Source organism: Carassius gibelio, chromosome B25, assembly GCF_023724105.1.
Source record: "Carassius gibelio isolate Cgi1373 ecotype wild population from Czech Republic chromosome B25, carGib1.2-hapl.c, whole genome shotgun sequence".
Classification (NCBI taxonomy): domain Eukaryota; kingdom Metazoa; phylum Chordata; class Actinopteri; order Cypriniformes; family Cyprinidae; genus Carassius; species Carassius gibelio.
In genome coordinates, this window is record NC_068420.1 from 6,094,378 (window position 1) to 6,119,496 (window position 25,119).

At 40.5% G+C, this 25,119-nt stretch overlaps 1 protein-coding gene across 3 annotated transcripts; it reads left to right on the forward strand.

Annotated features, from left to right (window-relative positions):
• The first annotated feature begins 12,374 nt into the window (after positions 1-12,374).
• Positions 12,375-15,427, forward strand: LOC128013815 (uncharacterized). Of its 3 annotated transcripts, none has more exons than XM_052596986.1 (2): positions 12,375-12,764; positions 12,845-15,427. In XM_052596986.1, the coding sequence occupies exon 2, from the start codon at positions 13,686-13,688 to the stop codon at positions 14,766-14,768; it is 1,083 nt and encodes a 360-aa protein (XP_052452946.1). In that variant the 5' UTR covers positions 12,375-12,764; positions 12,845-13,685; the 3' UTR covers positions 14,769-15,427. The 3 variants fall into 3 exon arrangements, with proteins under 3 accessions (XP_052452946.1, XP_052452948.1, XP_052452947.1); XM_052596988.1 differs by having other exon boundaries at positions 13,059-15,427; XM_052596987.1 differs by having other exon boundaries at positions 12,375-12,736; positions 13,059-15,427.
• Positions 15,428-25,119: the final 9,692 nt, after the last annotated feature.

Sequence of the window (25,119 nt, forward strand, 5' to 3'; positions counted from 1 at the left end):
TGTCCGGGCGCTCTCCAAACCTCCTTTGTACAATCTAATAAAAGCATCCTAATCCCCAATGCCTAACCGCTGAGACATGAGGACAAACACCTTTGTGTGAATGTCTGTCCTCCCTCACAAAATGCTGCACAGGGCAAGTTTATGTCATTGCACGTACATGTGCACGCAGATCTTACGATCTCTAGAGGCTGTTCCCATGATGTATCATATGCTGGAATGACAATAAGTGAGAAGGTAAACACCAGTGTAAACAGGTTATGCAATTCTGAGGTGTTTTTTTTTTTAAGAACTGCGGGAGCTCGGAAAAGCTCATCTACTTTTATACAAGTTCAGTTTGTGGAACAGACTCATCAGTGTTGAGCTTATCTGTTACTTTGTGTATAAGTTAAAGTTTACTAGTCACCCAGAAAAGTTGTTAACCACTCAGTGGGTCAATATTTACTTCATGAACTCTAAATGAATCACGATTCAGGTCTAAGCATGTCTAGAGATTTAGTGATAGAGAAACTGAAGTCATATGACTAAACAAAAACAGTAGCAGTCTTGGTCCCCATTCACTTTAATTAAATGGAAAAGAGCAGGGTGAACATTCTGCCTAATGTCTCTGTTTGTGTTCTGTGGAAGATGGATTTGGAATGACATATAGTGAATAAATAATGACAGATTGTTAGTTTTAGGATGAACTACCCCTTAAAGTCCTTGTTTGTCCAGCACCATGCTTTATCTGTGTCCAGGATCTGGACGTTCAGATAAAGCATGGCTCCCCTATCAGCAGGAAGATATTAATCCACAGACACTGAAACCACTGGATTCAGCAGCTCTGCTCAACACCCCCTCCGAGACTCTACAGAGCTTCATTCTTCCCTCACAGCCGTTGGCTGATTTATATCATTCTCTGCAGAGACAAAGGCAGCGCTGAGTAGGAGAGGGGAAAGGCGAGCTCTGCATACGTCCAGAGAAAAATTCAGCCCCCTGGGCGCCTCTAATAACTCATATTCACCACAGGCAGAAAGTAGGTCAGTGAAAATCTTGACAGCTACAGCGTCTGCAGGTACCACGGAGCCAAAAAACAGCCTTAGCTTTTCTTGAGTGTTTGCCAGGCTTTGGTCCTGATGAATGGGGGTGTTCATACTCTGCAATCGGGAAAGAGGGGAATTTAAACATGAAATGGAGGGACTGAAACAGAACGTACGGCGTGCATTCCTCCTTAATGATGTCAGGCAGGAGCATCAGGCTCAAGCAGGGAGGAATGTCAATCCAATGCTCTCCAAAAGATGATAAAAACGGACTGGCTCTTATTTACAGACCGCGAGCCCCTCTTTTCCTCCTCCCACCTGAGCTGAGCTGTTTCTAATTAATGTCAGAGCAAGTTTTGGCCAAGATCTCAGACCCTTAAATAAACCCAATTTTAGATCAAACTCTGTCTCGGAGAGAGGAAAGAGGGAGAGAAATACTTCCCTGCATTCCAGTTCTTCTACAGTTCTTTGGAGAACAGGTACAGTTTGACAAGCGTAAGAACAAACTTGTCTCTCGAATGTGTTTTGAAATGTCTTTGTACAACACATCAGTTCGTTTTATTTGAACATTCTTTGCTTCTCCATCATTTAGTGGAGACAATGGCTAAACACTCTGTCCTTCAAACATCACACTGTTTTCCAGGAGATCTGATTTAGAAATCCAGGCTATACTGGTTTTAGCTGGTCAAGCTGGTTGGTATGTAGTCCAAGATGCTCCACCAAGTCTTCTTATCTCACATAATCTTCATGAGGAAAACCAAGTCCATTAGCTTTTAGACCAGTTGATCAATCATCTAGACCAGCTTTGCATTTTGATTGAAACTAGTCCAATGCCATTGCTAGTCCAAAGTGGTCTACAAGTTCTAACCAACTTGACTTAGATGGTCTACTAAGTGGAAACCAGTTCTTGGCCCTTCTTGGCCAATCTGGACTAGATGATGACCATACAGTATATCACAGGCATAGACCATCTTTGTCTGAAATGATACCCATTACGATGATCATTATGGTTTATAGTCCTTGAAAATGTATTTTTATCTGTTTTTTTGCTAGTCCAAGATGGTCTACCAGGTCAGCCAGCTGGTAATCAAGCTGATTATCAAGATTATTAATTATCAAGATGAGTTCGTACTAACTAATGCTTTAAATGAGTAACTAGAACCATATAAATCACATAGCTTCTAATTGAATTTCCAGCAGTGCATGTGATAAAATGGCAAAAAAGTTGCCGCTAACACACGCACATACGAATAAACACACTTCACACGTTACCCATCTGTACCTCATTCTCTCTAGAGAGCGAGGTCTCACTTATACAACCACGTCAAACATCAGAACCTCAATCTCAGCGTGGGTCTGGGGAAGACTCTGCCGCGCTGTCAGGGTCAAGTTCACAGCCAGGTCTGAGATTTTGGGTGGGCTGGAATGGAGGATCGGGACCGTCTGAGTGGCAGCCATTTATTGTTGTTAGAAATGGAGAAGTTTGAAGCTGGTCAGTAGCGTCGCAGGACAGAGAGAGGAGAAGAAGAAAAAAAAGAGAGCGTCTGGACTGCATTACAGCTTCTGGCACTTTCTTTAAAAAAAAAATGGCTACACAAAGCCTCGGTTTGTCCTAAACTACAGCATACTGCCTGTTCTGTTTAAACCTTCCCCTGGTATTCAACTGATTTAGGGCAAAAGTGCAAGTTTTAATTCATTTAAAACATTCAGCATTAAAAAGTCCTCCATATATCGTTAAGATATTGCTTCAGTATTCCAAACAATCTAATCATCACTTATAAAAGACCAACCACAAATAATACAAACAAAAAGAGACTGAGGAAAATCAGCAGTGTGAAGCAACATTTACGAGGTGTGTACAGAGAAACAGCGTGGTAATTACGGCTGTCTCCTTCATTCTGTGATGGGAAAATAGGGGTTTTAAATTTGATTAGGCCACCATTTAAACAAGAGAGCTCAAAATAATAAATATTTAAAGGGTGTTTTTGTTGATGTACTCAACGGCTTTGACTTGTTGAAGTTTTGCGTCTCCAATAACAGACCTCTCGGGTTACTGTGGTTGGGTTTTTCTTTTGTTCACGGATGTTATTTCTAGAACGTGAAGTGTTGATTCTTGAATTCCAGCACACCTGAGCACATTCCTGTGTGTGAATCTGTGGTTTGCGAGGTGTGAAGTCGTAATAAATCCCAAAAACACACTTCTCCTGTTGTTCACTCATGCACATATTGCATGAGTTTAATAGATGCTCGTTAAAGGGTGCCACATTTAATGTGTGAGGAAACTGTTTGGAACCTGTAAACATTCAAAATATGTCTTTACACAAATGTTCAATGCACAAACTCTGGGTTGTGAAAATATGACATTGACAAATTAAACAAACTGTATTATTATTATTATTCAAACCATGTTTTTTAATTACTGAATTAATGTTCTTTTTTTGCCTTGTTTTCAGTTAGGATAAATGTTCTTGAGAAGCAAGATATGAAGACTTGTTTTCAGAGAGGAAGTACCTCTTAATGCAAGTGTTTTTTTCCACTTGTTTTAAGCATAAAAAGTGAATCTGTCAGTAAAGTAAAGTAAGTATGCATGTATTAAAATTATAATCTGACAGCGAACAAGTCTTATCTTGTCATATATCTCGTCATATCTCAAGTAAATGTATCTTCTTTTACTGGTTTTTAAAATGTTTACCAGGAAAAGAAGAAATATATTCATTAAGAATACATTCTTGCACTGTGCTCTTTATGATAGTGATTTATATTTCCAAGTTCTAAAAGAGACCTGTGTATCATAAAAGTACAAACAGGCCAAAACTTTAGCTTTATTCACTAAAAATGAATTACATTTGTATTTAAATAAAAATTGAGCCTTTCAATTTAAAGCCATTTCAACTGACATATGAGTTACAGCAAAGTAGTAGCTAGTTTATCAATGAACAAGTTCCCCAGTTGGCAGTTCATCCAACAAATCCATCAAATGGCTTCAGATGACTTTGAATATAGCACATGAGACATTTGGACTACTTTTGTGGCACTTTTATAGTGCTTTTTTTTGTCCCCTTTGGAACTAGTAGTAGTATAAACCACTGCAAATTTGAGTTGTTTGGCAAAGTACAGCTCATATATTCTGCCTGAACATTTCCTTGTGTTTTTAATTCAGGCACGCTGGGTTGGAACAACATAGGAGTGTGTAAATGATTACTTTTTTCCATTTATGGGTGAACTATTTCTTTAAATATGGAGTATAGTCTAACTAAGGTCTTATGGTGGTACCGCTGTCTAACTGAAACGCCCCGTTCCTCTATTTTGCTTTCTTGTTAGTTTTGGAGCCTCTCGACTCAGATGTCTAATGCAGTCCAGTCCACCTCAGCCCCTGAAGGGCTCACGCGAGCGTAACCCGGCCCCCTTTGATCTTGACTGTGAGTTTGGTGGGCTTTGATCCGCCGCGGTGACTGCGTCTACATGTGGTCCTGATTCTGCATTTCCTCTCTCGACCCTTTGCCCTCTTTCTGACTGTACACCTGTGCGGAGTTTCTGCCCTGTTCTTACCTGTTCATAAATGTGTCTCCTGATTGCATGGAAATGATAAACACGCTTGGATTTATGGGGGTCTCGTAAATGAGAGTGAAGACGGAGATGGGAATTCCACCGCAACACCTGTGGAAAAACACGCAAACGAGAATAAAACACACCTGGTGATGATTCAACAGAACGTGATGCATTACAGCATTTTAAAACGGCATGCAAATCAACTTACAGTACACCTGAATCAACACATCAAGACTTCCTTGTAGACCCATTGTTTGACTGAACTGCCAATAAGGCATTTTAATTTAACATTTTTAATGTAATGCTATACAAAAACATAGAAATACATTCACAATAACAATATTAACAACAACAACAAAAAATTACACTCCAAAACCACCAACATTACAAAAACATTGTGGTGTTGGACAGAATCGTACTAAAAAATATATATATATATATATATAGAAAAAAAAGAAGAATAGTGACATGAGATGTAAATCTAAAATTGATTACAAAAGAATATTAACTATGGTAGAACCATGGAAACTTAACAATGAAAAGTGAAATGAAAAAGGAATATAGATGTTATAAAAAATACATTTTCAAACAAAACTAGATTAAAAATTCACTTGCAAAATGACAAAATAAATGGAATATGCGAATTAATAAAACAAAACAGACAAAACTATTTTTCATCTTTTACTCACCTGTATGTCCATCAAACATTTTTTTTCCCTGTAAAACAAATAAAAAGATGTTTAACAGAATGTCCAAGCTGCTCCTTTCCTCATACAGTATGCCTAAATATGCATATGACATTTCAGGATCAAGTTCTTCACATAATGAGGTCATGATGTGACAATGTAACATACTACAGTGTGAAATATCCACTATTGAATACAGTAAATGGCACCCATAGTAAAGAAAAACTACAAATAAATCTCAATTGTTATCTCATGGCCATCAATGAGATTATAAGGATAGGTCATCCAATTGACTCTTTATTTCCTGTACCATATTTCTTCCAAATATGGATCAAATAATAGGTTCAGCTGTTCTCAAAATTGCAAGTCTGCAATCAAAAGCCAAGTTCAAGAGATCAACTCGAAGTGAAGTGAAGTGAAGTGACATTCAGCCAAGTATGGTGACCCATACTCAGAATTTGTGCTCTGCATTTAACCCATCCGAAATGCACACACACAGAGCAGTGAACACACACACACACACACTGTGAGCACACACCCGGAGCAGTGGGCAGCCATTTATGCTGCGGCGCCCGGGGAGCAGTTGGGGGTTCGATGCCTTGCTCAAGGGCACCTAAGTCATGGTATTGAAGGTGGAGAGAGAACTGTACATGCACTCCCCCCACCCACAATTCCGTCCGGCCCGAGACTAGAACTCACAACCCTTCGATTGGGAGTCCAACCCTCTAACCATTAGGCCACGACTTCCCGGCACACTTCTCATCCACTTCTCATCCACTTCTCATCCACACTTCTCATCCACTTCTCCAAAGACAAAATGATCTGAGCAGCTGCTATCCACATTCATTTTTATAGTTTTGCTACAATACATTAACATCTCATTTAAAAGTTTTCAATTATTCTAAGGAATTTAAGAAAAAAATCAATAAAAAATGTATATTTACTGTACATAAATCACTATATAGAGAGCTAAAAAAAATAGCAACATATGAGCAATAAACTACTTGTTTATTCCATTCCACACACAGCCAAACAGACAAATCTTTGGTCCATAATAGAGATGGAGTCTCGTCTCATTAGTGAAACAGGAGCCGTCTGTAAGCGCAGTCAGTTCACTTCAAATCACAGATTTACAAGCAATAAAAGCTCTAGTGATTTCAGATTGTTATTGCGAATCAACGGCACCCATTTGTTTTATACCCGCTGAGGGATTGTTTGATCTTAGCGTGACATTACAAACACAATTTATGACCGTCCATTAATGATGCTAATGGTAGCTTTAAAACATCTTTGCCATTTAAACCGCTACACACCACGAATAATGTCTGCTGTATCTCGTACTTTACGAGGATAAAGTGTCACCTGACAGCCAATATGTCTCTCGACTACAGTCGCATGTCAAGTCGCAACCAGACGATGAACTCTGTGGTGTTTACATAGATGAAAACTTTTAGCTTCTCCAAGTTATTAGCCTGCTCCAAAATCTCCGCTTGGAAAGATAGTCCAGGGTGAAAGACTGATTTGAAATACAGAATATACGTGTGGTTATTCACATTTTATTCTGGGTGACTTTTCCCTTTGGATGATATGATTATTCAAGAAAATGTCTATAGATAGCTTAAAGCTGCAGTCGGTAACTTTTGACGTTCTAGCGGTTAATAAACAGAACTGCTTGCGTGTTGCGGAAGAACATCGTAGCCGGAGCTACTTCTCTCTGTTTATGTCAATGAAGAATCACAAAGGTACTGGGTTACTCCGCCGCGGTACCCCTGAAGCAATCTAAAATAGTCCGAATATAAACACTTATTATAGGTGTACCCTGGTGATTCAGGACAGGCTAAAAACACGGTTTGGAAAATGGATTCATGGTGTACTCGCTTATTATATACATTTTGTATACTTTTAACACAAAAGGGAGCGGTAAGAGAAACAACCAATTAGAGCTGCGGTCTGTAACTTTTTAAAAAAAAAACAGCAGTTCTGTTTATTAACCGCTAGAGCATCAGAAGTTACCGACTGCAGCTTTAATGTAGGCAACAATGTGTAAATGAATTGCATTGTGCCAAATCAAACCACATTTTAATATATGACGAGATATAATTTCAGAAAAACTTTTCATTATTTTACATTTTAATTTTTGCATTACACGACAAGATCTTGACATTGACAAATCTTGAAATGCCAGGATCAAATCAAATTTTCTGAATGTAGGCCTATAATACCCAGATAAATTTGTCAGATTGTGTAGGAAACATTGTATTCAGAAGTTCAAATATATATACCGTAAATCTCGGACTATAAGTCATACCTGAGTATAAGTCCCATCAGTCAAAAAATATGTCATGACGAGGAAAAAAAACTTATATAAGGTGCACTGGACTATAAGTTGCATTTATTTAGAACCAAGAGAAAACATTACCGTCTCCAGCCGCGAGAGAGCGCTCTATGCTGCTCTGTGTAAATTACAGGAGCATTGAGCAGCATAGAGCGCCCTCTCGTGGCTGGAGACGGTAATGTTTTCTCTTGGTTCATTTCTCTTGGTTCATGTCAAATTAATTTTGATAAATAAGTCGCACCTGACTATAAGTCTATAATATAAGTATATATATAGTCAATCTCATTCATCCAAATACTATGTAAAAAAAAATAATAATAATTATAATAATAATCATAAGTAAAAGAGTACGAATTATCCCAAAATCTATATGGTTTCGAATGGTAACAAGCAACATCACAAGACCCCACTAATATGAGGTCATATTAGTCTTCATGTTTTTATTTATCATGAAATAATTTCTGGCTATTTTCATTTTAAATTAACATTTTACAGTCTAATTAAATTATAAGACATTAAAAAGCAAAAGTGTTACAAATTTTGGTTCATCCATGACACAAAAAAAAGTGCATCGCATTGCGAGAAACAAAATTCTGTACATATTCTATATATATTATGATTATTATTTCTTCCATATCATTATGTGCAGAAGTAAAAATTGTAGCAGTATGTAATTACAAACATATTTTACAATGCAATGCAAAATAATCACATAACACATAAATTCAGGCAATAAAAACAGAAATGTATTAACCACAATATCAGCTGTGGCTTTTAGTCTTCTAATCTTAAAGAAAAATAATTGATCTGACAGATTAAGGTTCACGTCTACAATTGGATTAAAAATTTTAATCTGGATGCAATTTGCAGAATTAAAATGAGATCAGATGAACTTGTTTTGAAATGTTCATCACTACAATACATATTGTATCACATACTATTATTTTAAAAAGTAATAGCAAGCTAGGCTGGTATTACATTCCAGGCATAACCAAAATTAGTTTGAGAGTACAGCCATCCAATACAATGTTCTGCACAAATTCCTTCTGTATTTGGACATAATAGTCTTTGTTCACCAGTCTGAGTAAATTACACAATGAGATCAAGAAGCTAATGTGTTATATGGTGACCCAGTTTGAGTGGCCCAATGGGGTCCAGCAGAGCCCATCTGTGAGCCATTAGACACTGAAAGGCCTGAGCCAACCAGCGATGCCTAAACCAGACTAGATTCAGTCCAAGAACCTCAGATACTTCAAATGATTCACATTCGGGAAACCAGCAAACCCTCCCCCACAGGCATTTTAAAAATAAATCCCAAGTCTATCAAATGAGGAGAATATATAGTTGACACGGGGGAAATCTGCATGTATTTGGATAAGGACATTCAACTCAAAAATCAATGAAGCTTTAAACTGAACAAAGTCTGATGTTTGATGTCAAAAACTGATGGAAAGCACACATACATACACACACACACACACACACACACACACACACACACACACACACACACATACACACACACATACATACATACATCATACATTCATATAATTTGCATAAACACATGATATTCAATATTTTATTACATATTTCATGTGCTTATTAAATATTAATATTTAATAAACACTACATATGTAATAAATAATATAATATTTAGTCCCATGTGGGATTTTGATTTCAGCAAACAGACAGAAAAGATGTAAAAAATACAATTATTTTTGGAAAATAGTATGTAAGTTCAGTATCAGTGCATCTTTTGTTGAAAATTGTATGCTTTATATATCCTTTATAACTGTGTCAGATCCCTTTTTAACTTTTTTTATTTTTCCTTTTTTTTTAGTTGCTAAAACATGCGAACACACACTACACAATAATACATCCTCCAAAAGGCTGGAGAAAGTATATCACTCACATAGTAGTAGTTTGCAAATTGGGACGCAGCCACAGTGTAAGAAACATTTATCTTTTAGAACGGCACATTCTTGGCAAGCCTCAAAAGTTAAAGCAAAATGAACGATGGAGAGACAGACTGTATCAAAGGATGTACATGAGGATTCGGCATCTGACGAATGAAAGCGTGTCCATGAGTGTGTGGCTGAGGCTGTCGTTCACTAGCTTGGCTCCAGGCATTGATTTGATTTTAAAGCTGCTGACTGACATTCACAGTCTGGACGGTGAAGCACAGATAAGAAGAGACTTTAACTGTTTGCTCAGGGCTGCCAACATTTCTACCTCTTTGTGTTGTTGAAATCTATCTCGCCCCATATCTGGTGTGTTTTAGGGTTTTGGGGTGGGGATTGTGTCCTTCCTGTCTCCAACTTGGTTCACTCATTGTGTTGTTTTCTGGCTGATATCTGTCTTTTCCCATGGTGTTGTGTGGTGAAGTTGGGAGGTTTGACGCCTCATGTGATAAAGAACCCACCTGAGTAAACAGGTGTTGAGCAGTTTACCCGCCACCCAGATTTATGGTCCATTTCCTTCCACGGATGAAGAGTTCCACCTTCTATCAGCTGTTCTGGTCATGCATCTGGGTTGGAATCAGACGGTCTACAGTCTCTGTTGCAATGTGATAACCATGTCTATTAGAAAAGATAGGTGAGGTCAGGAGGTCAATGAATTGTTACACATGCACAAACGGACATGCAACATTAATCACTGTACATGCTATCGAACTAACAGGCAGAAAAGCGGTTTCACAGATGTTACTGCAACAGGAAGCAAAAAAATACATGCATCATCAGGCTTACATTATTTCATACTGAAGGAAATTTGAAAACAGCATCAGCATTTTAAAAAGGATTTGACCAAGAACATTTTTCATGCTTCAATTAAATGGAATAATCTGCAAGTGGAGTAAGTTAAAAACATGTCAGTTATCTCTAATTGCTTTCAATTTTGCTTTTTAGATAAATGTATCATGTTTAGATATTTAAATTTATATATATATATATATATATATATATATATATATATATATATATATATATATATATATATATATATATATATATATATATATATATATCACAAAGAATGTCAACAGTGCTTTTGTAAAATACACTGATCAGGTGATGCCAAGCTAAAAAAAAACTACCATGAAACTACTCCATTTCCCTTTGTTTTGAGATGTCTGAAGCTTTACACCAGCTTTGTGAGTAAAATAATGAAATTTAAGTCATTATCCACCATAAATCAAATCTAATTTGCATCGAGACCAAGATTACCAACAGCATTTGACATCATTGCAAAACATCTGCAACTCATGTTCATGCATACATTTGAATACATAGAAGAGAGACTGAGAGATACAGGCATGGTTTTCAGTAAATGATAAATTAAAATTCACATATGCAATGCATATCATAAAGTTAAGATTTTATATGTTTTTGATTTAAAAAACTATTTAAAAAAGAGTCTTATGTTCATTTATTTGATTAGAAATACAGTAATATTGTGAAATATTATTACAGGTTATAGTAACTGTTTTCCATCTGAACATATATATATATTTTTTTTGTGGGGAGTGCTATATGTTTGTATGTTCAGGATGTTTTGATGATTAGAAAGTTCATAGATGTCTTACTGTCACTTTTGATGTATTTAATGCATCCTTGCTGAATAAAATCATCCACAAAACACTTTTGAGTATATAGTATATAAAGATATTTTAATGGCACTTCTTGGAGTTGACATTCTTATGGAAAAGAACTGTAAATATTCTTAAAATCTCCTTTGGTGCTCCACAAATGAAACAAAGACACAACTTTGGAACAACATGAGGGTGAGTAAATGATTTCACGATTTTCATTTTTTGGCTGAACTATTTCCTTAACGTCAAAACAAAGACAGAAGGCTAGTGTAATTCAGAAACTCTGTGGTGTGTCCCTGTGGCGTCTGCCAAGAGCACATCAGATTGCAAGAACATGTCAAACTTTGTGTTTAGACGCTCCAAAACAGATCACAGTTGGATCAGAACTCCCTCTTCAAAATCCAAACTCCACTCTTCCAACTGAAACACACAGGCCTGTGTTTTGTGGACCTCATCTTATGTGCAAGACAAGAGCTGGACGTGTGAGCGTATAAATACCACAGTGGTTCAGGCACCTCTCCCTTTACCCAGAATTCCTCTGTCCCACTTCCTTTGACGTCACAGCTAGAGAAAGTGGGGCCACTCGTGGTCACTGTGGAAGAGCAACTGCTCCGAAGCGGCTCGAGGAATTTTAATGGTGGAGTTGGAGACCACTGCAGAGAGAGAAAGACTTTAGGGTTTGGACAGCATTGTCAGAACTAAGAGATGTTTGTATGTAGGCTATGTTAGCTTGTGGATCTTCAGAGAATGGTGTGAGAAAGATGTCTTTCTCTCTTTAGAGTTGATCTCCATGCCAAATCTCTCCATCTGGAAGCATGATCATGGCATACGGCCGTTAATGACGGGCTTCAAAACATCCCAGAGCAATCAGTTTTTGCATGCAAGCATATCAATTGACTCACTGTCTTTGGCCTCCTGTAGTTGGATTGACGCCACTGATGTCTCTACATGTATATCCTCTCACAAAAGCATTCTTGTTAAAGGGAGCATAACCCACACAGTTTCACCCAATCTCGTGTCAATCTTGACTACCTATAGAGTAGTACTGCATCCTTCATATCTCCAAAAAAAAGTTTTATCATATTTATAAAAAAAAAAAAGATACAGCTTTACGATTCTCTCCTACAACAGCGAGCTCCTGGAGGTGTGTCGTGGGCGGAGCTAAAGACTCAGGAACACTTGAGCTCGACTGCCAATGTGGCAAAGTAGGTAATCTCCCTCCCCTGGTACTTAGAAACGGCCTATCAGGGCTCAGTCATTGCTTTATAAAGGCTGTGATTAGGCTACCTGGGATGCGTCATTGTTGGCCCCGCCCATCCGGTACGTGTGCGCTTCCGCCTAACAAAGGTATGTTTGTAGCTGGTCTGGCTAATGCTGCAATGAGCTCTTGGACATCGGCTAACTATATTAATTTATTGTAGCTGGAGTCGCCTTTTTGCAGCTGGAATAGCCCATTATTCCTGGCTTCGCTGTGGTTTTCAGGCTGTTCTTGCCACCTGGTTAGACTGATTTCATTCAAGTAATCTTCTGAGACTTGTGCTGTGAGCAACTGTATGAGGTGTGTGTAACGCTGTAGTCAATACCTGGTATGTATAGATACACATGTATATGCATTTCTTTTTAATGGACACTTGATTGTGTTTTAAATTTAATGGGTTGTTTTTAGTAGGACAAAGTTTTGGGAACGTCCGCCTGTTTTCGGGTGGGGAAGATCGCCTCCTGCATAATAGCAGATTAAAGACGGCGTTGCTGTTTTGCTGTTTTGCTGTTTTGCTGTTTTTTTACATTTTGTTGTGTGTTTTGGTAATTGTTTCAGTCAATCAGGCTTTAGATTAATTTCGTTTTGTACAATTGAGTAATTTGTGTTCTTTGTGTTTTAGGCCCCTGAGTCGGGTGGCTAGCTGTCCTAGTATCCTGGTGGTGGTGGTGGTGTTTGGAGCACGGAGTGTGGATTGTCGTTTGTAGTCACTCACCTCACTGTGTGTGTGTGTGTGTGTGTGTGTGTGTGTGTGTGTGTGTGTGTGTGCTTTACGAATAGCCACTTTTGCAGCTAGCCTACCCTGCTAGGGGTAAGCCTTCGTAAAACTGATTAATGTATGCCTGGTCGAATCATATCTTTGCCTGATCTTTTAAAAGGTGTATTTTCTACTTTGTGAATTTAATAAATAGTTTATACGCTAGTGCCTCTGTCTCTGCCTCCTATGGTAACGAACCTGTGTGTCTAAATTCCATCAAGTATTTAGTTCCCCTCACTTTAGAGGGGTGGCGTAGTCGGTAGTTATATCATAATTAATTAACTTCAAGTTGCCACGCCACATTCTGGCGTAGTCGGCAGGGTCCCGTGTTTGGCGGAGACACTGGTATTAGTGGTTGTTGTTTTTCTTTTATTTTTCTGTTGCAGTGAGATTGGTAAGGAGTAGCAGCAAAACAGCAGCGCACGTCTGGTGGATTCTGATTCTTTGTGAGTCTACTCCCTCTTGTTGGTAAGTGTTACGGCCGTCAAAATTATGGAAGAAGAGTTACAGGAATTGAGGGAAGTAGTAGCTCAGTTGCGGGCAGAAAATGAGAGGTTGCGTCAAGACCACTTTCTTGCGCTTCCTGGCCCTAGTGATGCCCCTTCTATTGTTCCTGGTCCTTCTGTTGCTGCCCCCCCTCAGCCAAGTAGTGCACAGGCAGTCCTGCCAGAACGATTTGTTTTTGTACCTCGAGACAGGAAATGTCAAAAATTCAATGGCAGGGTTGGTCTGAGCATTGATGAGTGGGTTGAAGAGGCCAAAGCTTGTATGCAGGCTCGTCACCTGTCTGTTTCTGATCAAGCTTTCTTCTTGTTTGACCACTTGGAGGGGGAGGCAAGGGAAGAAATTAGGTACCGTTCGGAGATTGAGCGAAATGATCCAGATAAAATTATTTTGGTGTTACGGGAATTATATGGTTGCTCACAGTCATATGTCTCATTACAGGAGGCATTTTTTTCTAGAAAGCAGCAGGAGGGTGAATCATTGTTGGAGTTTTCCCTAGCTTTGATGGGTCTCCTAGAACGTGTGACGCAGCAATCGCCGTATGTTATGCCAAATTCACAAGTTTTGCTACGCGATCAGTTCATTGAACATGTTTGTGACGTGGCCCTTCGCCGAGAATTAAAACAGTTAATACGTCGTCAGCCAATGTTAACATTGTTGGAAGTTCGAAGCGAAGCTCTTAGATGGGAAAGGGAGGGAATGTTGGGGAGTACGAGAGGACGAAGCAATTCCGTTCCATCCGCCTATGGGATTCAGTATGGTGTACAAGGTGAGTCACGGGTGGGTAGATTTCCTCAGCGCTCTGAACTAGGTGAACTGAGGGAAATGCTGAGATCACAGCAAGAGCAATTAAATAAGCTAACTCAAAATTTTGCTCGCTTGCAGGCCCCTCAGTCACGTAGTCAGCCTCCTCACCGCGGCCCCATTATATGTAGGAGGTGCCAACGACTTGGCCACTTTGCTAGAGAGTGCGATGGGGAGCGTGTTCCCCCTCGTCCGCAACCCCCTTTGCCCACTGCGTCGTCATCTGAGGGTAGACAGCCTGGTCCATCTGCGTTGTCGGGAAACTAGTCCCCACCGTGTCGCCGAGCCAAGGCGCGGTTGGGGAATTGACCGGCTCTAGTGTTTCAAGTATGTCTCATTTAATGTCTTCATGCCCGCACCTTGCTATTCGAATGGGTGGGGTCCAAATTTCATGTTTGGTCGATACTGGCTCCATGGTGTCCACAATAACGGAAAGTTGGTTTCGTAAATATTTTGAACCATGGGGTCCGGATCGACTTAAGTCGTGCCAGTGGCTACAACTTCGGGCTGCAAACGGTCTTTCGATTCCATATATTGGCTACATGGAACTGGATGTCGAATTGTGTGGGCAAGTGATTTCGGAGTGTGGAGTGCTTGTTGTCCGGGATCCTCCTGGTGGGATTTGTGACCAAGTCCCAGGGGTACTCGGGATGAATGTCCTGAGCCGTTGTTACCAGGAGTTATTTGGACAACATGGCCCTGCTCTTTTCGAGTCTGCTGTAACCGTTGAGGCCCCTAGCTTTGTCATGCAGGCACTTCAATATTGTCACCGTTTGGAAGACCAGGGTTCAGCAAGGCACCCTGGTCCGGTTAGGTTACGGGGTCGTGAGTCATGTCGCATCCCAGGTGGCACGATGAAGTTTGTAGCAGCGACTTGTTCTGAACAATATGCAGCGGGGTTAGTACTGTTTGAGCCCCCAGAGTCTGGGTTGCCCGCGGGTTTGTTGGCTTCTCCAGCGTTGGTACAGGTCATAAGAGGCACTGCCTACTTGCCTATGGTAAATGTGGGAACTGCGGATGTTATGCTGCATTCTAAAACCGTTTTGGGAGTGCTAAATAGTGTTTGTATGGTAAGTCTGCCTGCTGGGGTAACTGAAGTGAAATCTGTTGTAGCCACCGTAGGTTCCCAAGCCTTAGCTGCGACTGCCACTGTACAGGAACAGATTGAAACAGTTGATTTGTCTGTTTTGCCAGAAGTAGAACAGGGCCAGGTCAGGGCTCTTTTATATAAGTTCCAGTCAGTATTCTCATGCCATGATGGTGATGTAGGATGTACCAACTTGATTTCTCATGACATTCCCTTGCTGGATTCTGTCCCTGTTAGGCAGCGGTACCGGCGTATTCCACCTTCGGAATATGAGGTGGTGAAGTCCCACATTAACCAGTTGTTGGAGGCCAGCATTATTAGGGAGAGCTGTAGCCCCTACGCTTCTCCAATTGTTCTTGTCAAAAAGAAAGACGGTACTTTGCGCATGTGCGTTGACTACCGTCAGCTCAATGCGAAAACAAGAAAAGATGCCTTCCCGCTCCCGCGCATTGAGGAATCATTGGACTCTCTGACAGGGGCCTGTTGGTTTTCCACTATGGATTTGGCTAGTGGGTACAACCAGGTCCCTGTCACTGACCAAGATAGACCCAAGACTGCTTTTTGCACCCCTTTCGGGTTGTTTGAATGGAATCGGATGCCCTTTGGGCTTTGTAATGCCCCAAGTACCTTCCAGCGCCTAATGGAACGGGTGTTTGGCGATCAGCAGTGCAGTTCCTTACTACTGTATCTGGATGACATCATAGTGTTTTCTTCCTCAGTGTCTCAGCACCTAGAGCGGCTAGAAGTTGTCTTGAGTCGTCTGGAGCGGGAGGGGCTAAAGGCCAAATTGAGTAAATGTGCATTTTTTCAACGGGAAGTCAGATATTTGGGACATGTCATTTCGGCGCAGGGAGTGTCTACTGACCCTCGGAAAATTGAGGCTGTAGCTAAATGGCCATGCCCCACCAGTGTGTCAGAATTGCGTTCATTCTTGGGTTTTAGTAGTTATTACCGCCGCTTTGTGGAAGGGTTCGCAAAATTGGCGGCCCCGCTGCATAAGTTGGTGGCCGAATGGACTGCCGGTAAGTCCAGGACTCGAAGGAGTCATGGTTTTTCTGATGCCTGGACTGAACAGTGCCAGCTGAGCTTTGCTGAGTTGAAGGGCAGACTTTCTACTGCTCCAGTGCTTGCTTACGCTGATTTTTCCCAGCCTTTCATCTTAGAGGTAGATGCTAGTTATGGGGGATTGGGGGCGGTTCTATCTCAGGAGCAAGGGGGTAGGGTACGACCAATCGCGTATGCTAGCCGCGGTCTACGGCCCACTGAGCGCAATATGTCCAACTATAGCTCCATGAAGTTGGAGTTTTTGGCGCTCAAGTGGGCCATGACCGAGAAGTTTAGGGAATATCTTTTAGGGCATAAGTGCATTGTCTTTACAGACAATAATCCCCTCAGTCATTTGACCACCGCTAAGCTTGGGGCTACCGAGCAACGTTGGGCTTCCGAGCTCGCCGTTTTTGATTTTGACCTCAGGTATCGGTCAGGTAGAAATAACAAGAACGCCGATGCATTGTCGAGACAGAACACCCCTGCCCCATTGGAAGTAAGAGAATGGCTGCCTGGGACTGAGGTTCCAGCTGGTGTGGGGCAAGTACTGGCGGCAGAGAAAGCGGCACCGGTGACCCAGTCTGTGGTTTTGGCCTTGCCTAGTTTTGCAGGTGATCTGAGGGTTTTGCAGGAGGCGGATCCGGTTATAGGGGAGATTTTGCCTTTTTGGAAGCAGGGGATACGGCCAACATTGAAGGAGCGTAAACTGCTATCTAAGCCTGGCTCAGTCCTACTGCGTCAGTGGGATCGGTTGTTGGAAAGGCAAGGAATTTTACATCGACGTATTTTCCGTCCGGATGGTGGTGAGGAGATTTTTCAGCTAGTCCTTCCATCTGTCTTGCGGGGAGAGGTTCTGACTCAAATGCATCAAGGTCATGGGCACCAAGGTGTCGACCGTACCACCGAATTGGTGCAGCAACGTTGTTATTGGCCAGGCCTGACATCAGATGTAGTTCAGTGGTGTCGAGACTGTGAAAGATGTCAGGCTGCCAAAGATTCACAACCTGTTGCTCAGAGCTTTATGGGCCATTTGTTGGCATCTAGACCGAATGAAATCTTGGCAATTGATTTTACTCTGTTGGAGCCTTCCCGTTTGGGGCTGGAGAATGTCTTGGTGATGACTGATGTCTTCACCAAGTATACGTTGGCAGTCCCCACCCGGGACCAACGGGCAGAAACGGTGGCCCAGGTCTTAGTGACCGAGTGGTTCTTCAAGTTTGGCGTCCCTGTTCGTATTCATTCCGATCAAGGTCGGAATTTTGAGTCTTCCCTCATCCAACAACTGTGTAGCCTTTATCAGATTGAAAAATCCCATACGACCCCTTATCATCCGGCCGGTAACGGGCAATGCGAGCGCTTTAATAGAACCTTGCACGGTCTTTTGCGCACTTTGCCCAATCCCAGAAAGGTGGACTGGCCCTCTGCGTTGCCACAGTTACTCTTTTGTTACAACACCACTCCTCATCAATCCACTGGTGAGTCTCCTTATTTTTTAATGTTTGGCCAAGAGCCTCGGCTCCCTGTTGATGTCTTATTGGGTAGGGGCCAGGAGAGGGGGTCTAGTGGTGTGAATGACTGGGTTTTGGAGCATCAAACCCGATTGCAGGTGGCGTTTGAAGGAGCTAGACAACACTTAAAGGCAGCTGCAAATCGTCGTAAGGAAAGGCATGACTTGCATGTTCGGGATGTCCCACTGAGAGAAGGGCAGCTGGTCTACCTCCGTAATTATGGCGTGAGAGGCCGCCGTAAGATCCAGGATATCTGGAGCCCGGTGGTATATCAGGTTGTGAGAGCACCTGAAACAGGAGGTTCCGTTTATACCATAGCACCTGTGGATGATTCGAGTAGGGTAAAGCATGTCCACCGTTCCTTGTTAAAAATTAGGATACAAAAAGATTCTCCTATTTCTGGCGTTTCAGAAATACCAGAGGTAGTTGAGGCACCACCATTGGAGGAGTCCTCATCATTGGACGAAATGGATTTGTGGGCCTTGGTCCCTAAAACTCCCCAAGTAGGGGGTAGGCCAGTAATGCAGGACCTGGTGTCGTCGGGTCCCTCTGCAATGCAGAGAATAGCAGAGTCTACTGAACCAATTCTCTTGGGGGCCGCTGGACAATCTGGTGTAAAGCCGGCGACCTCATTGGTTGTAGAGCCCCTGCCAGCAGATGAGCCTAATCCTGGTGCCGGTCCTGTGCGACGTACAGGGAGGGCTAACGCTGGGCAGCATCCTAACCGTTACCATCTCCCACGGGCAGTAGGTGAAGTAGTACAGCCAAGGGCTACTGTATCCAATTCTGTTTCTGCCCTGTTTAGACCTTGGAATTGAGTAGTATGGTCAGTGATTAGAGTTGTTTTATCGTCGGGGCGACGATAAAATGGCTGGGGCAGATTGTGGCAAAGTAGGTAATCTCCCTCCCCTGGTACTTAGAAACGGCCTATCAGGGCTCAGTCATTGCTTTATAAAGGCTGTGATTAGGCTACCTGGGATGCGTCATTGTTGGCCCCGCCCATCCGGTACGTGTGCGCTTCCGCCTAACAAAGGTATGTTTGTAGCTGGTCTGGCTAATGCTGCAATGAGCTCTTGGACATCGGCTAACTATATTAATTTATTGTAGCTGGAGTCGCCTTTTTGCAGCTGGAATAGCCCATTATTCCTGGCTTCGCTGTGGTTTTCAGGCTGTTCTTGCCACCTGGTTAGACTGATTTCATTCAAGTAATCTTCTGAGACTTGTGCTGTGAGCAACTGTATGAGGTGTGTGTAACGCTGTAGTCAATACCTGGTATGTATAGATACACATGTATATGCATTTCTTTTTAATGGACACTTGATTGTGTTTTAAATTTAATGGGTTGTTTTTAGTAGGACAAAGTTTTGGGAACGTCCGCCTGTTTTCGGGTGGGGAAGATCGCCTCCTGCATAATAGCAGATTAAAGACGGCGTTGCTGTTTTGCTGTTTTGCTGTTTTGCTGTTTTTTTACATTTTGTTGTGTGTTTTGGTAATTGTTTCAGTCAATCAGGCTTTAGATTAATTTCGTTTTGTACAATTGAGTAATTTGTGTTCTTTGTGTTTTAGGCCCCTGAGTCGGGTGGCTAGCTGTCCTAGTATCCTGGTGGTGGTGGTGGTGTTTGGAGCACGGAGTGTGGATTGTCGTTTGTAGTCACTCACCTCACTGTGTGTGTGTGTGTGTGTGTGTGTGTGTGTGTGTGTGTGTGTGCTTTACGAATAGCCACTTTTGCAGCTAGCCTACCCCGCTAGGGGTAAGCCTTCGTAAAACTGATTAATGTATGCCTGGTCGAATCATATCTTTGCCTGATCTTTTAAAAGGTGTATTTTCTACTTTGTGAATTTAATAAATAGTTTATACGCTAGTGCCTCTGTCTCTGCCTCCTATGGTAACGAACCTGTGTGTCTAAATTCCATCAAGTATTTAGTTCCCCTCACTTTAGAGGGGTGGCGTAGTCGGTAGTTATATCATAATTAATTAACTTCAAGTTGCCACGCCACACCAACAAAACAAAGACATTTGATGCGGTTATTTACCATGCTGTGGTAAAACATTGTGCTTGAGAAACTATGCACATGCTCACAAACGGGAAGATAGAGGACGGGTGTTTTTCATTGACAAAATGTGTTTTATTATAATACATTTTGTTGATAAAAGAGAAGTATTGAAAAAAGTAATAGCAGGCGAGCAGGTCGCTATGGAAAGTCATTATTTTGCTTGAACACTAATGGTTTAGAAATTCACCTTTTTCCCCGACAGAATTCTTTTAAAACATGTAAATTAAAGTGGCCCAAAAGAGGTGCCGGTACTCTATTATAGCCAAAAATATATATATATATTTTCTTTTTTCTTTTTCTTTTTTTATGACTCCCCTCATCCCCTGAGGTAACAACAACTATATTGAAGGGGTTTTATATACAGCAGTCAACAGGCGACCTTAATAATAAATCCTTTTATTAGTTTGTGGATTTGCTTGAGCTAGAAAGAACTACTGAACATAAATAAAATGTGCAAAAAGATTTTGAAAAAAAATACCCTTAGAAAGAGCTACTGCATTCAAACTGACTCAAATGATTCGCGAACCCGCTACGAACTCCCGAACTGATTCAAATGATTCGCGATCCCCAAACTGACTCAAATGATTCGCGAACCCGCTACGAACTCTCGAATTGATTCAAATGATCCGCGAAGCCGCTCCGAACTCCCGAACTGATTCAAATTATTTGCGATCCCCAAATTGACTCAATGATTCGCGAACCCGCTCCGAACTCCCAAACTGACTCAAATGATTCGCGATCCCGCTCCGAACTCCCAAACTGACTCAAATGAGAACTCCCAATCTGACTCAAATGATTCGCGAACCCGCTCCGAACTCCCGAAATGACTCAAATAATTCGCGAACACGCTCCGAACTCCCGAACTGACTCAAATGATTCGCGATCCCGCTCCGGACTCCCGAACTGACTCAAATGATTCGCGATCCCGCTCCGAACTCCCAAACTGACTCAAATGATTCGCGAACCCGCTCCGAACTCTCCCGAACTGGTTCAAATGATTCACGCTCCATACTCCGAACTAGGAAGAATTAGGAAGCGTGCATTGTGAAGAGCGTTTTGAAAAGCAGCGGCGCAGGCAAAGGATTAAAACCTCTATTAAAGCAGATGTCCAAATGAACGTACCGGTACGCTAAAAACACGTTCTGGGTGCACAGAGAGGTGGCGGTATGCTCAAAAGCTATATTTGGAAGTGCCGGTACTGAGTACTGGTGCGTACCGGCCCACTTAAAGCACTGCTTACTATTTTCATGATGATAGACTTCCACTCACAGAATAAAACATGTGCCTACTGTACGTAATGTATCGTGACAACGATGTAAACAATGTTAGATACTTTTATTTTGGGGGGCATTTTGCCATGTTTTTCTTCTTCAAAGGGAATATATTTTTTATAAATATATTGGTTTTTAAAATCATATATTTATCTTTCATATTCCTGTTCTGACTCACCACTGATGGCTGTCAGCGCCAATAATTCTCCGTCCTGACTGGGAAATGAATATTGGCCCCGGTTTAAGTGGACGGCTGGTTTCTTTCATTACTCTAGGGGTTTGTTTGTCTTAACTGCCCATTATTAGGATAGTGAACTTCCGAGCCCGTGCTGGAATGACTACCACATGTTTGTGCTTTGAAATTCCAGCCAAAACAAAAGAATGGAAATTCTCCGCACAATTCCCATGAGGAGAACTGCGGAAATAACCAGGCAGTCCTGCAAAGAATGGAAATCCATGCTTTTCTTAACCCTACCGCCCGAAAGGGTTAAAAACTCCCGGTGTGCACGGTCCATCTATATTTGTGGAATTCTGCTCCCATTTTCCCTGATTCTGCCTCCTGGAAACATTCGGGAATTATACAAACCTGGAAATGAAACACTTTCCCTTTGGGGCCTACAGACTGTACATGAACCTGAAAGCAAAGAGGCCTCACTACAAAACAAAAATAGTCAGATGTCTGCGAAGGGTTAACGTATCTCCTGCCAATGATGTGAGCTCCAGGAATCTGCTGGTATTTGGTCTTCCTTTGGCAGCCTGGGGCACCAGGTCTTATAGGATCCAATTTGACCGTGTCTGGCTTCAATGAATATCGCTGATGCAGTGAAGAGAAGAGGAGATTAAAAACACACACACTTGAGATAAAAGGACCTGCGAGCTGTGGCTCGAAGCATCTCATCAGGTGTGTCTGTGGACGAGCCACTTATTCCTGGTTAAAAACAAAAAAGTGAAACCAAATGAGGGTCTGTGTGTGGGTGGACTTGCGTATGAATGTATGTGTTTTATGATCAGATCTGGTGGTGATGAGTGATTGCATGATGGCTTAGACAGGAGGTGCTGACATCTGTGCTGTTAACAAAAATGACTCAGAGAAACCCGATCAGTTTCATTAGTTCAGCAAATTTTGGTCTCATTCTTATCAGAGATAAGAAATACAGAAGAAATATTAACATGTCTCTAATAAAAAATTTTTTTCAAGGTTTGCATGCAAAAAGATCCTGTCGTAATAATATTTTGAAATAAAGGAACAAACCAAGAGCCCATGTGTTAAAGCAAAACTTTAATAAAACAGCTATAGTAGACAAATCTTATAACAAGTAACATTCATTAACAACTATTGGCTAGGCTAACATTGCTAAGTACTGATACATAAAGATAAATGAAAATAATGCGATGCAATATTTTGTAGTGCAGCAGGTTCAGAACTAAACCGACAATGAGACATTGACATAACTGCCAAGTCAAGTTCTTTTAAAAGAAAGAACCAGTTTGTCTGTTCAAAAAGTAGGAAATTGAAAGTATAAGCTTTAGCATTAGCATAACAACCATTGTGTTTATAGTACTAGAAAAGTATCAACAGTTAGCAGGTCATTATTTAGTAAATTTTGTTTTTAGAGCAGACACTGTAGTAGTGTTTTTTTTTCATAGACTCCCACACATACTGCTTATTTACTTACAGATAACTTTTGAATAGACAAAATGGTCTCACCTTTACCTGACTGTGCTTTTATTTAAAAGAAGTCATCTGATCCTTCTGTAGTTTCAGTATTGTCCAAGCCTTCATGTATAGGCTTATATTTTATCATTTGAGTTTTGCATAAAATGTTTTTGAGTTAATGAGTTAATAGTGTTGTGTTACATATATGGAAATAATTATTTTATACATAACCCCAAAAAACACAATATTGTATAGCCTACAGGAAAATTCATATTGATTAACAATTATGACATTTTAAAATTTGCCACTTTTGCTGTCTGGTTTTGATACTAAACTTGATATTCTTAATTAATGTCACCCATGTTGATAGCTTCATAACCAACTGGAGCAGGACAATTAGTTCCTATTGAATAATAAGAATTTAAATTAGAATTTATACATTTTATATACTCAATCATTGTGTTTGTTTTAATGATTACATAAACTATAAAAACAGTAAACCCTGGCAAACTGAATTTACTCAAAACATTTGAAAGATCTTTCCAGATACGTAAATGAATGGTGTCTATTCAAAGCGTGAACCCTATACATAAAAATAAATAGTTGCAAGTAAGCTCTAGTTTATGATTGTGTGAGATGTATGATTTTTAGAAAATAATTATATATTCTTACCACTCGTAGCTGAAAATCTGATATTAGAAATGAAAAATAGAACACATATTTTCAACATTTTATAATAGGTCTATTAATGCATTTGTATTTAGGTATTTTTTTAAAGGTTGGAACTTACCTTTCACCCTGCCAGTCTAATAGCTGCAGAACAGAAAGCAAAAATACAATAATATTGTATAAGCAAAAGAATATTTGGCTTTTTTTTCTTTGAAAATTTTAATTTTACTCACCCCCAGAACACAAAGGGCAAAGTGAAGGCAGTTGAAATTCAGTACATGATACTTAACTAACTTATCCATTGCTTCCTGCACATTTTTAGGAAAACTTTGGGTGATTTTTTCCTGTGCTCTGAGGCGATACACTTCAACATTCTTTTTAGACTTAAAGTGCTTCAGGCTTTTTTTCGAAACAGTGCCAAATTCGTGTACACTTGATTTTAAGTAACTTTGCATTTTCCTTTCAGAACCTGAAGTTAAAAAAACAAACAAACAAACAAACACTCTGTCAGTTATTATTAAATAGTCATACACTTATTATAGTGGTAAATTTACTGTAAGTAATCCTGTATTTGTTCAATCACCTGTAAAGTCGATGACTTCATTATTCCCACAATAAACGCCAGCATGATAAGCCCCATAATCTGTTTCTCTAAGCAGCAGATCTCCCAGCTTATAGCTGTGCTCTTGTATTCCAGCGATTCTTTCAAAATCTTCCTCAATTCGTTCTCTCCACAGTTGAATCTTACCAATTGGGTCCATGTTGTTGTTGTTTCTCTGAACAAATAAGCAGCAATAAAGAAGTTAATATTATATACCAGAGTATAGGCCTATAGACATTTAAAAAATTTAATTCCACCAATAGTTTGTAGCAGTATGTCTCAATGATCTGTAATTCAGAAAGGGAGGAATGTTGAAAAAAAACCTCAAAAAGCACATTTGTAAAAATTCTTGTTCATAGGCATCAAAACTATTAGATGAAAAGTCAAATTCTGAATATTATAGGAAAAGAATCCCAGTTCACAGCTAGTCTGACATCCATTACAAAAACAATACAATAACGATTACTCTTAAAAATAAAATCCCACCTCTTATGAGAATATATCTTCGTCCCTGGTGCTGTTTGCTCATGTGAGTTTGTACCTGCTTTTCAATGAAAGTATCTGAATTATTTTCTTGGCAAGGAGGAGTGAAACTCACAAATTCTTTCATTTTCATTTTTGAATAGTTGTATAGTTTTCTAACTGTACATATACATATAAATATATATGAACTCCAGGAATTTGCTGATATTTGGTCGTTCTTTGGCAGCCTGGGGCATCGGC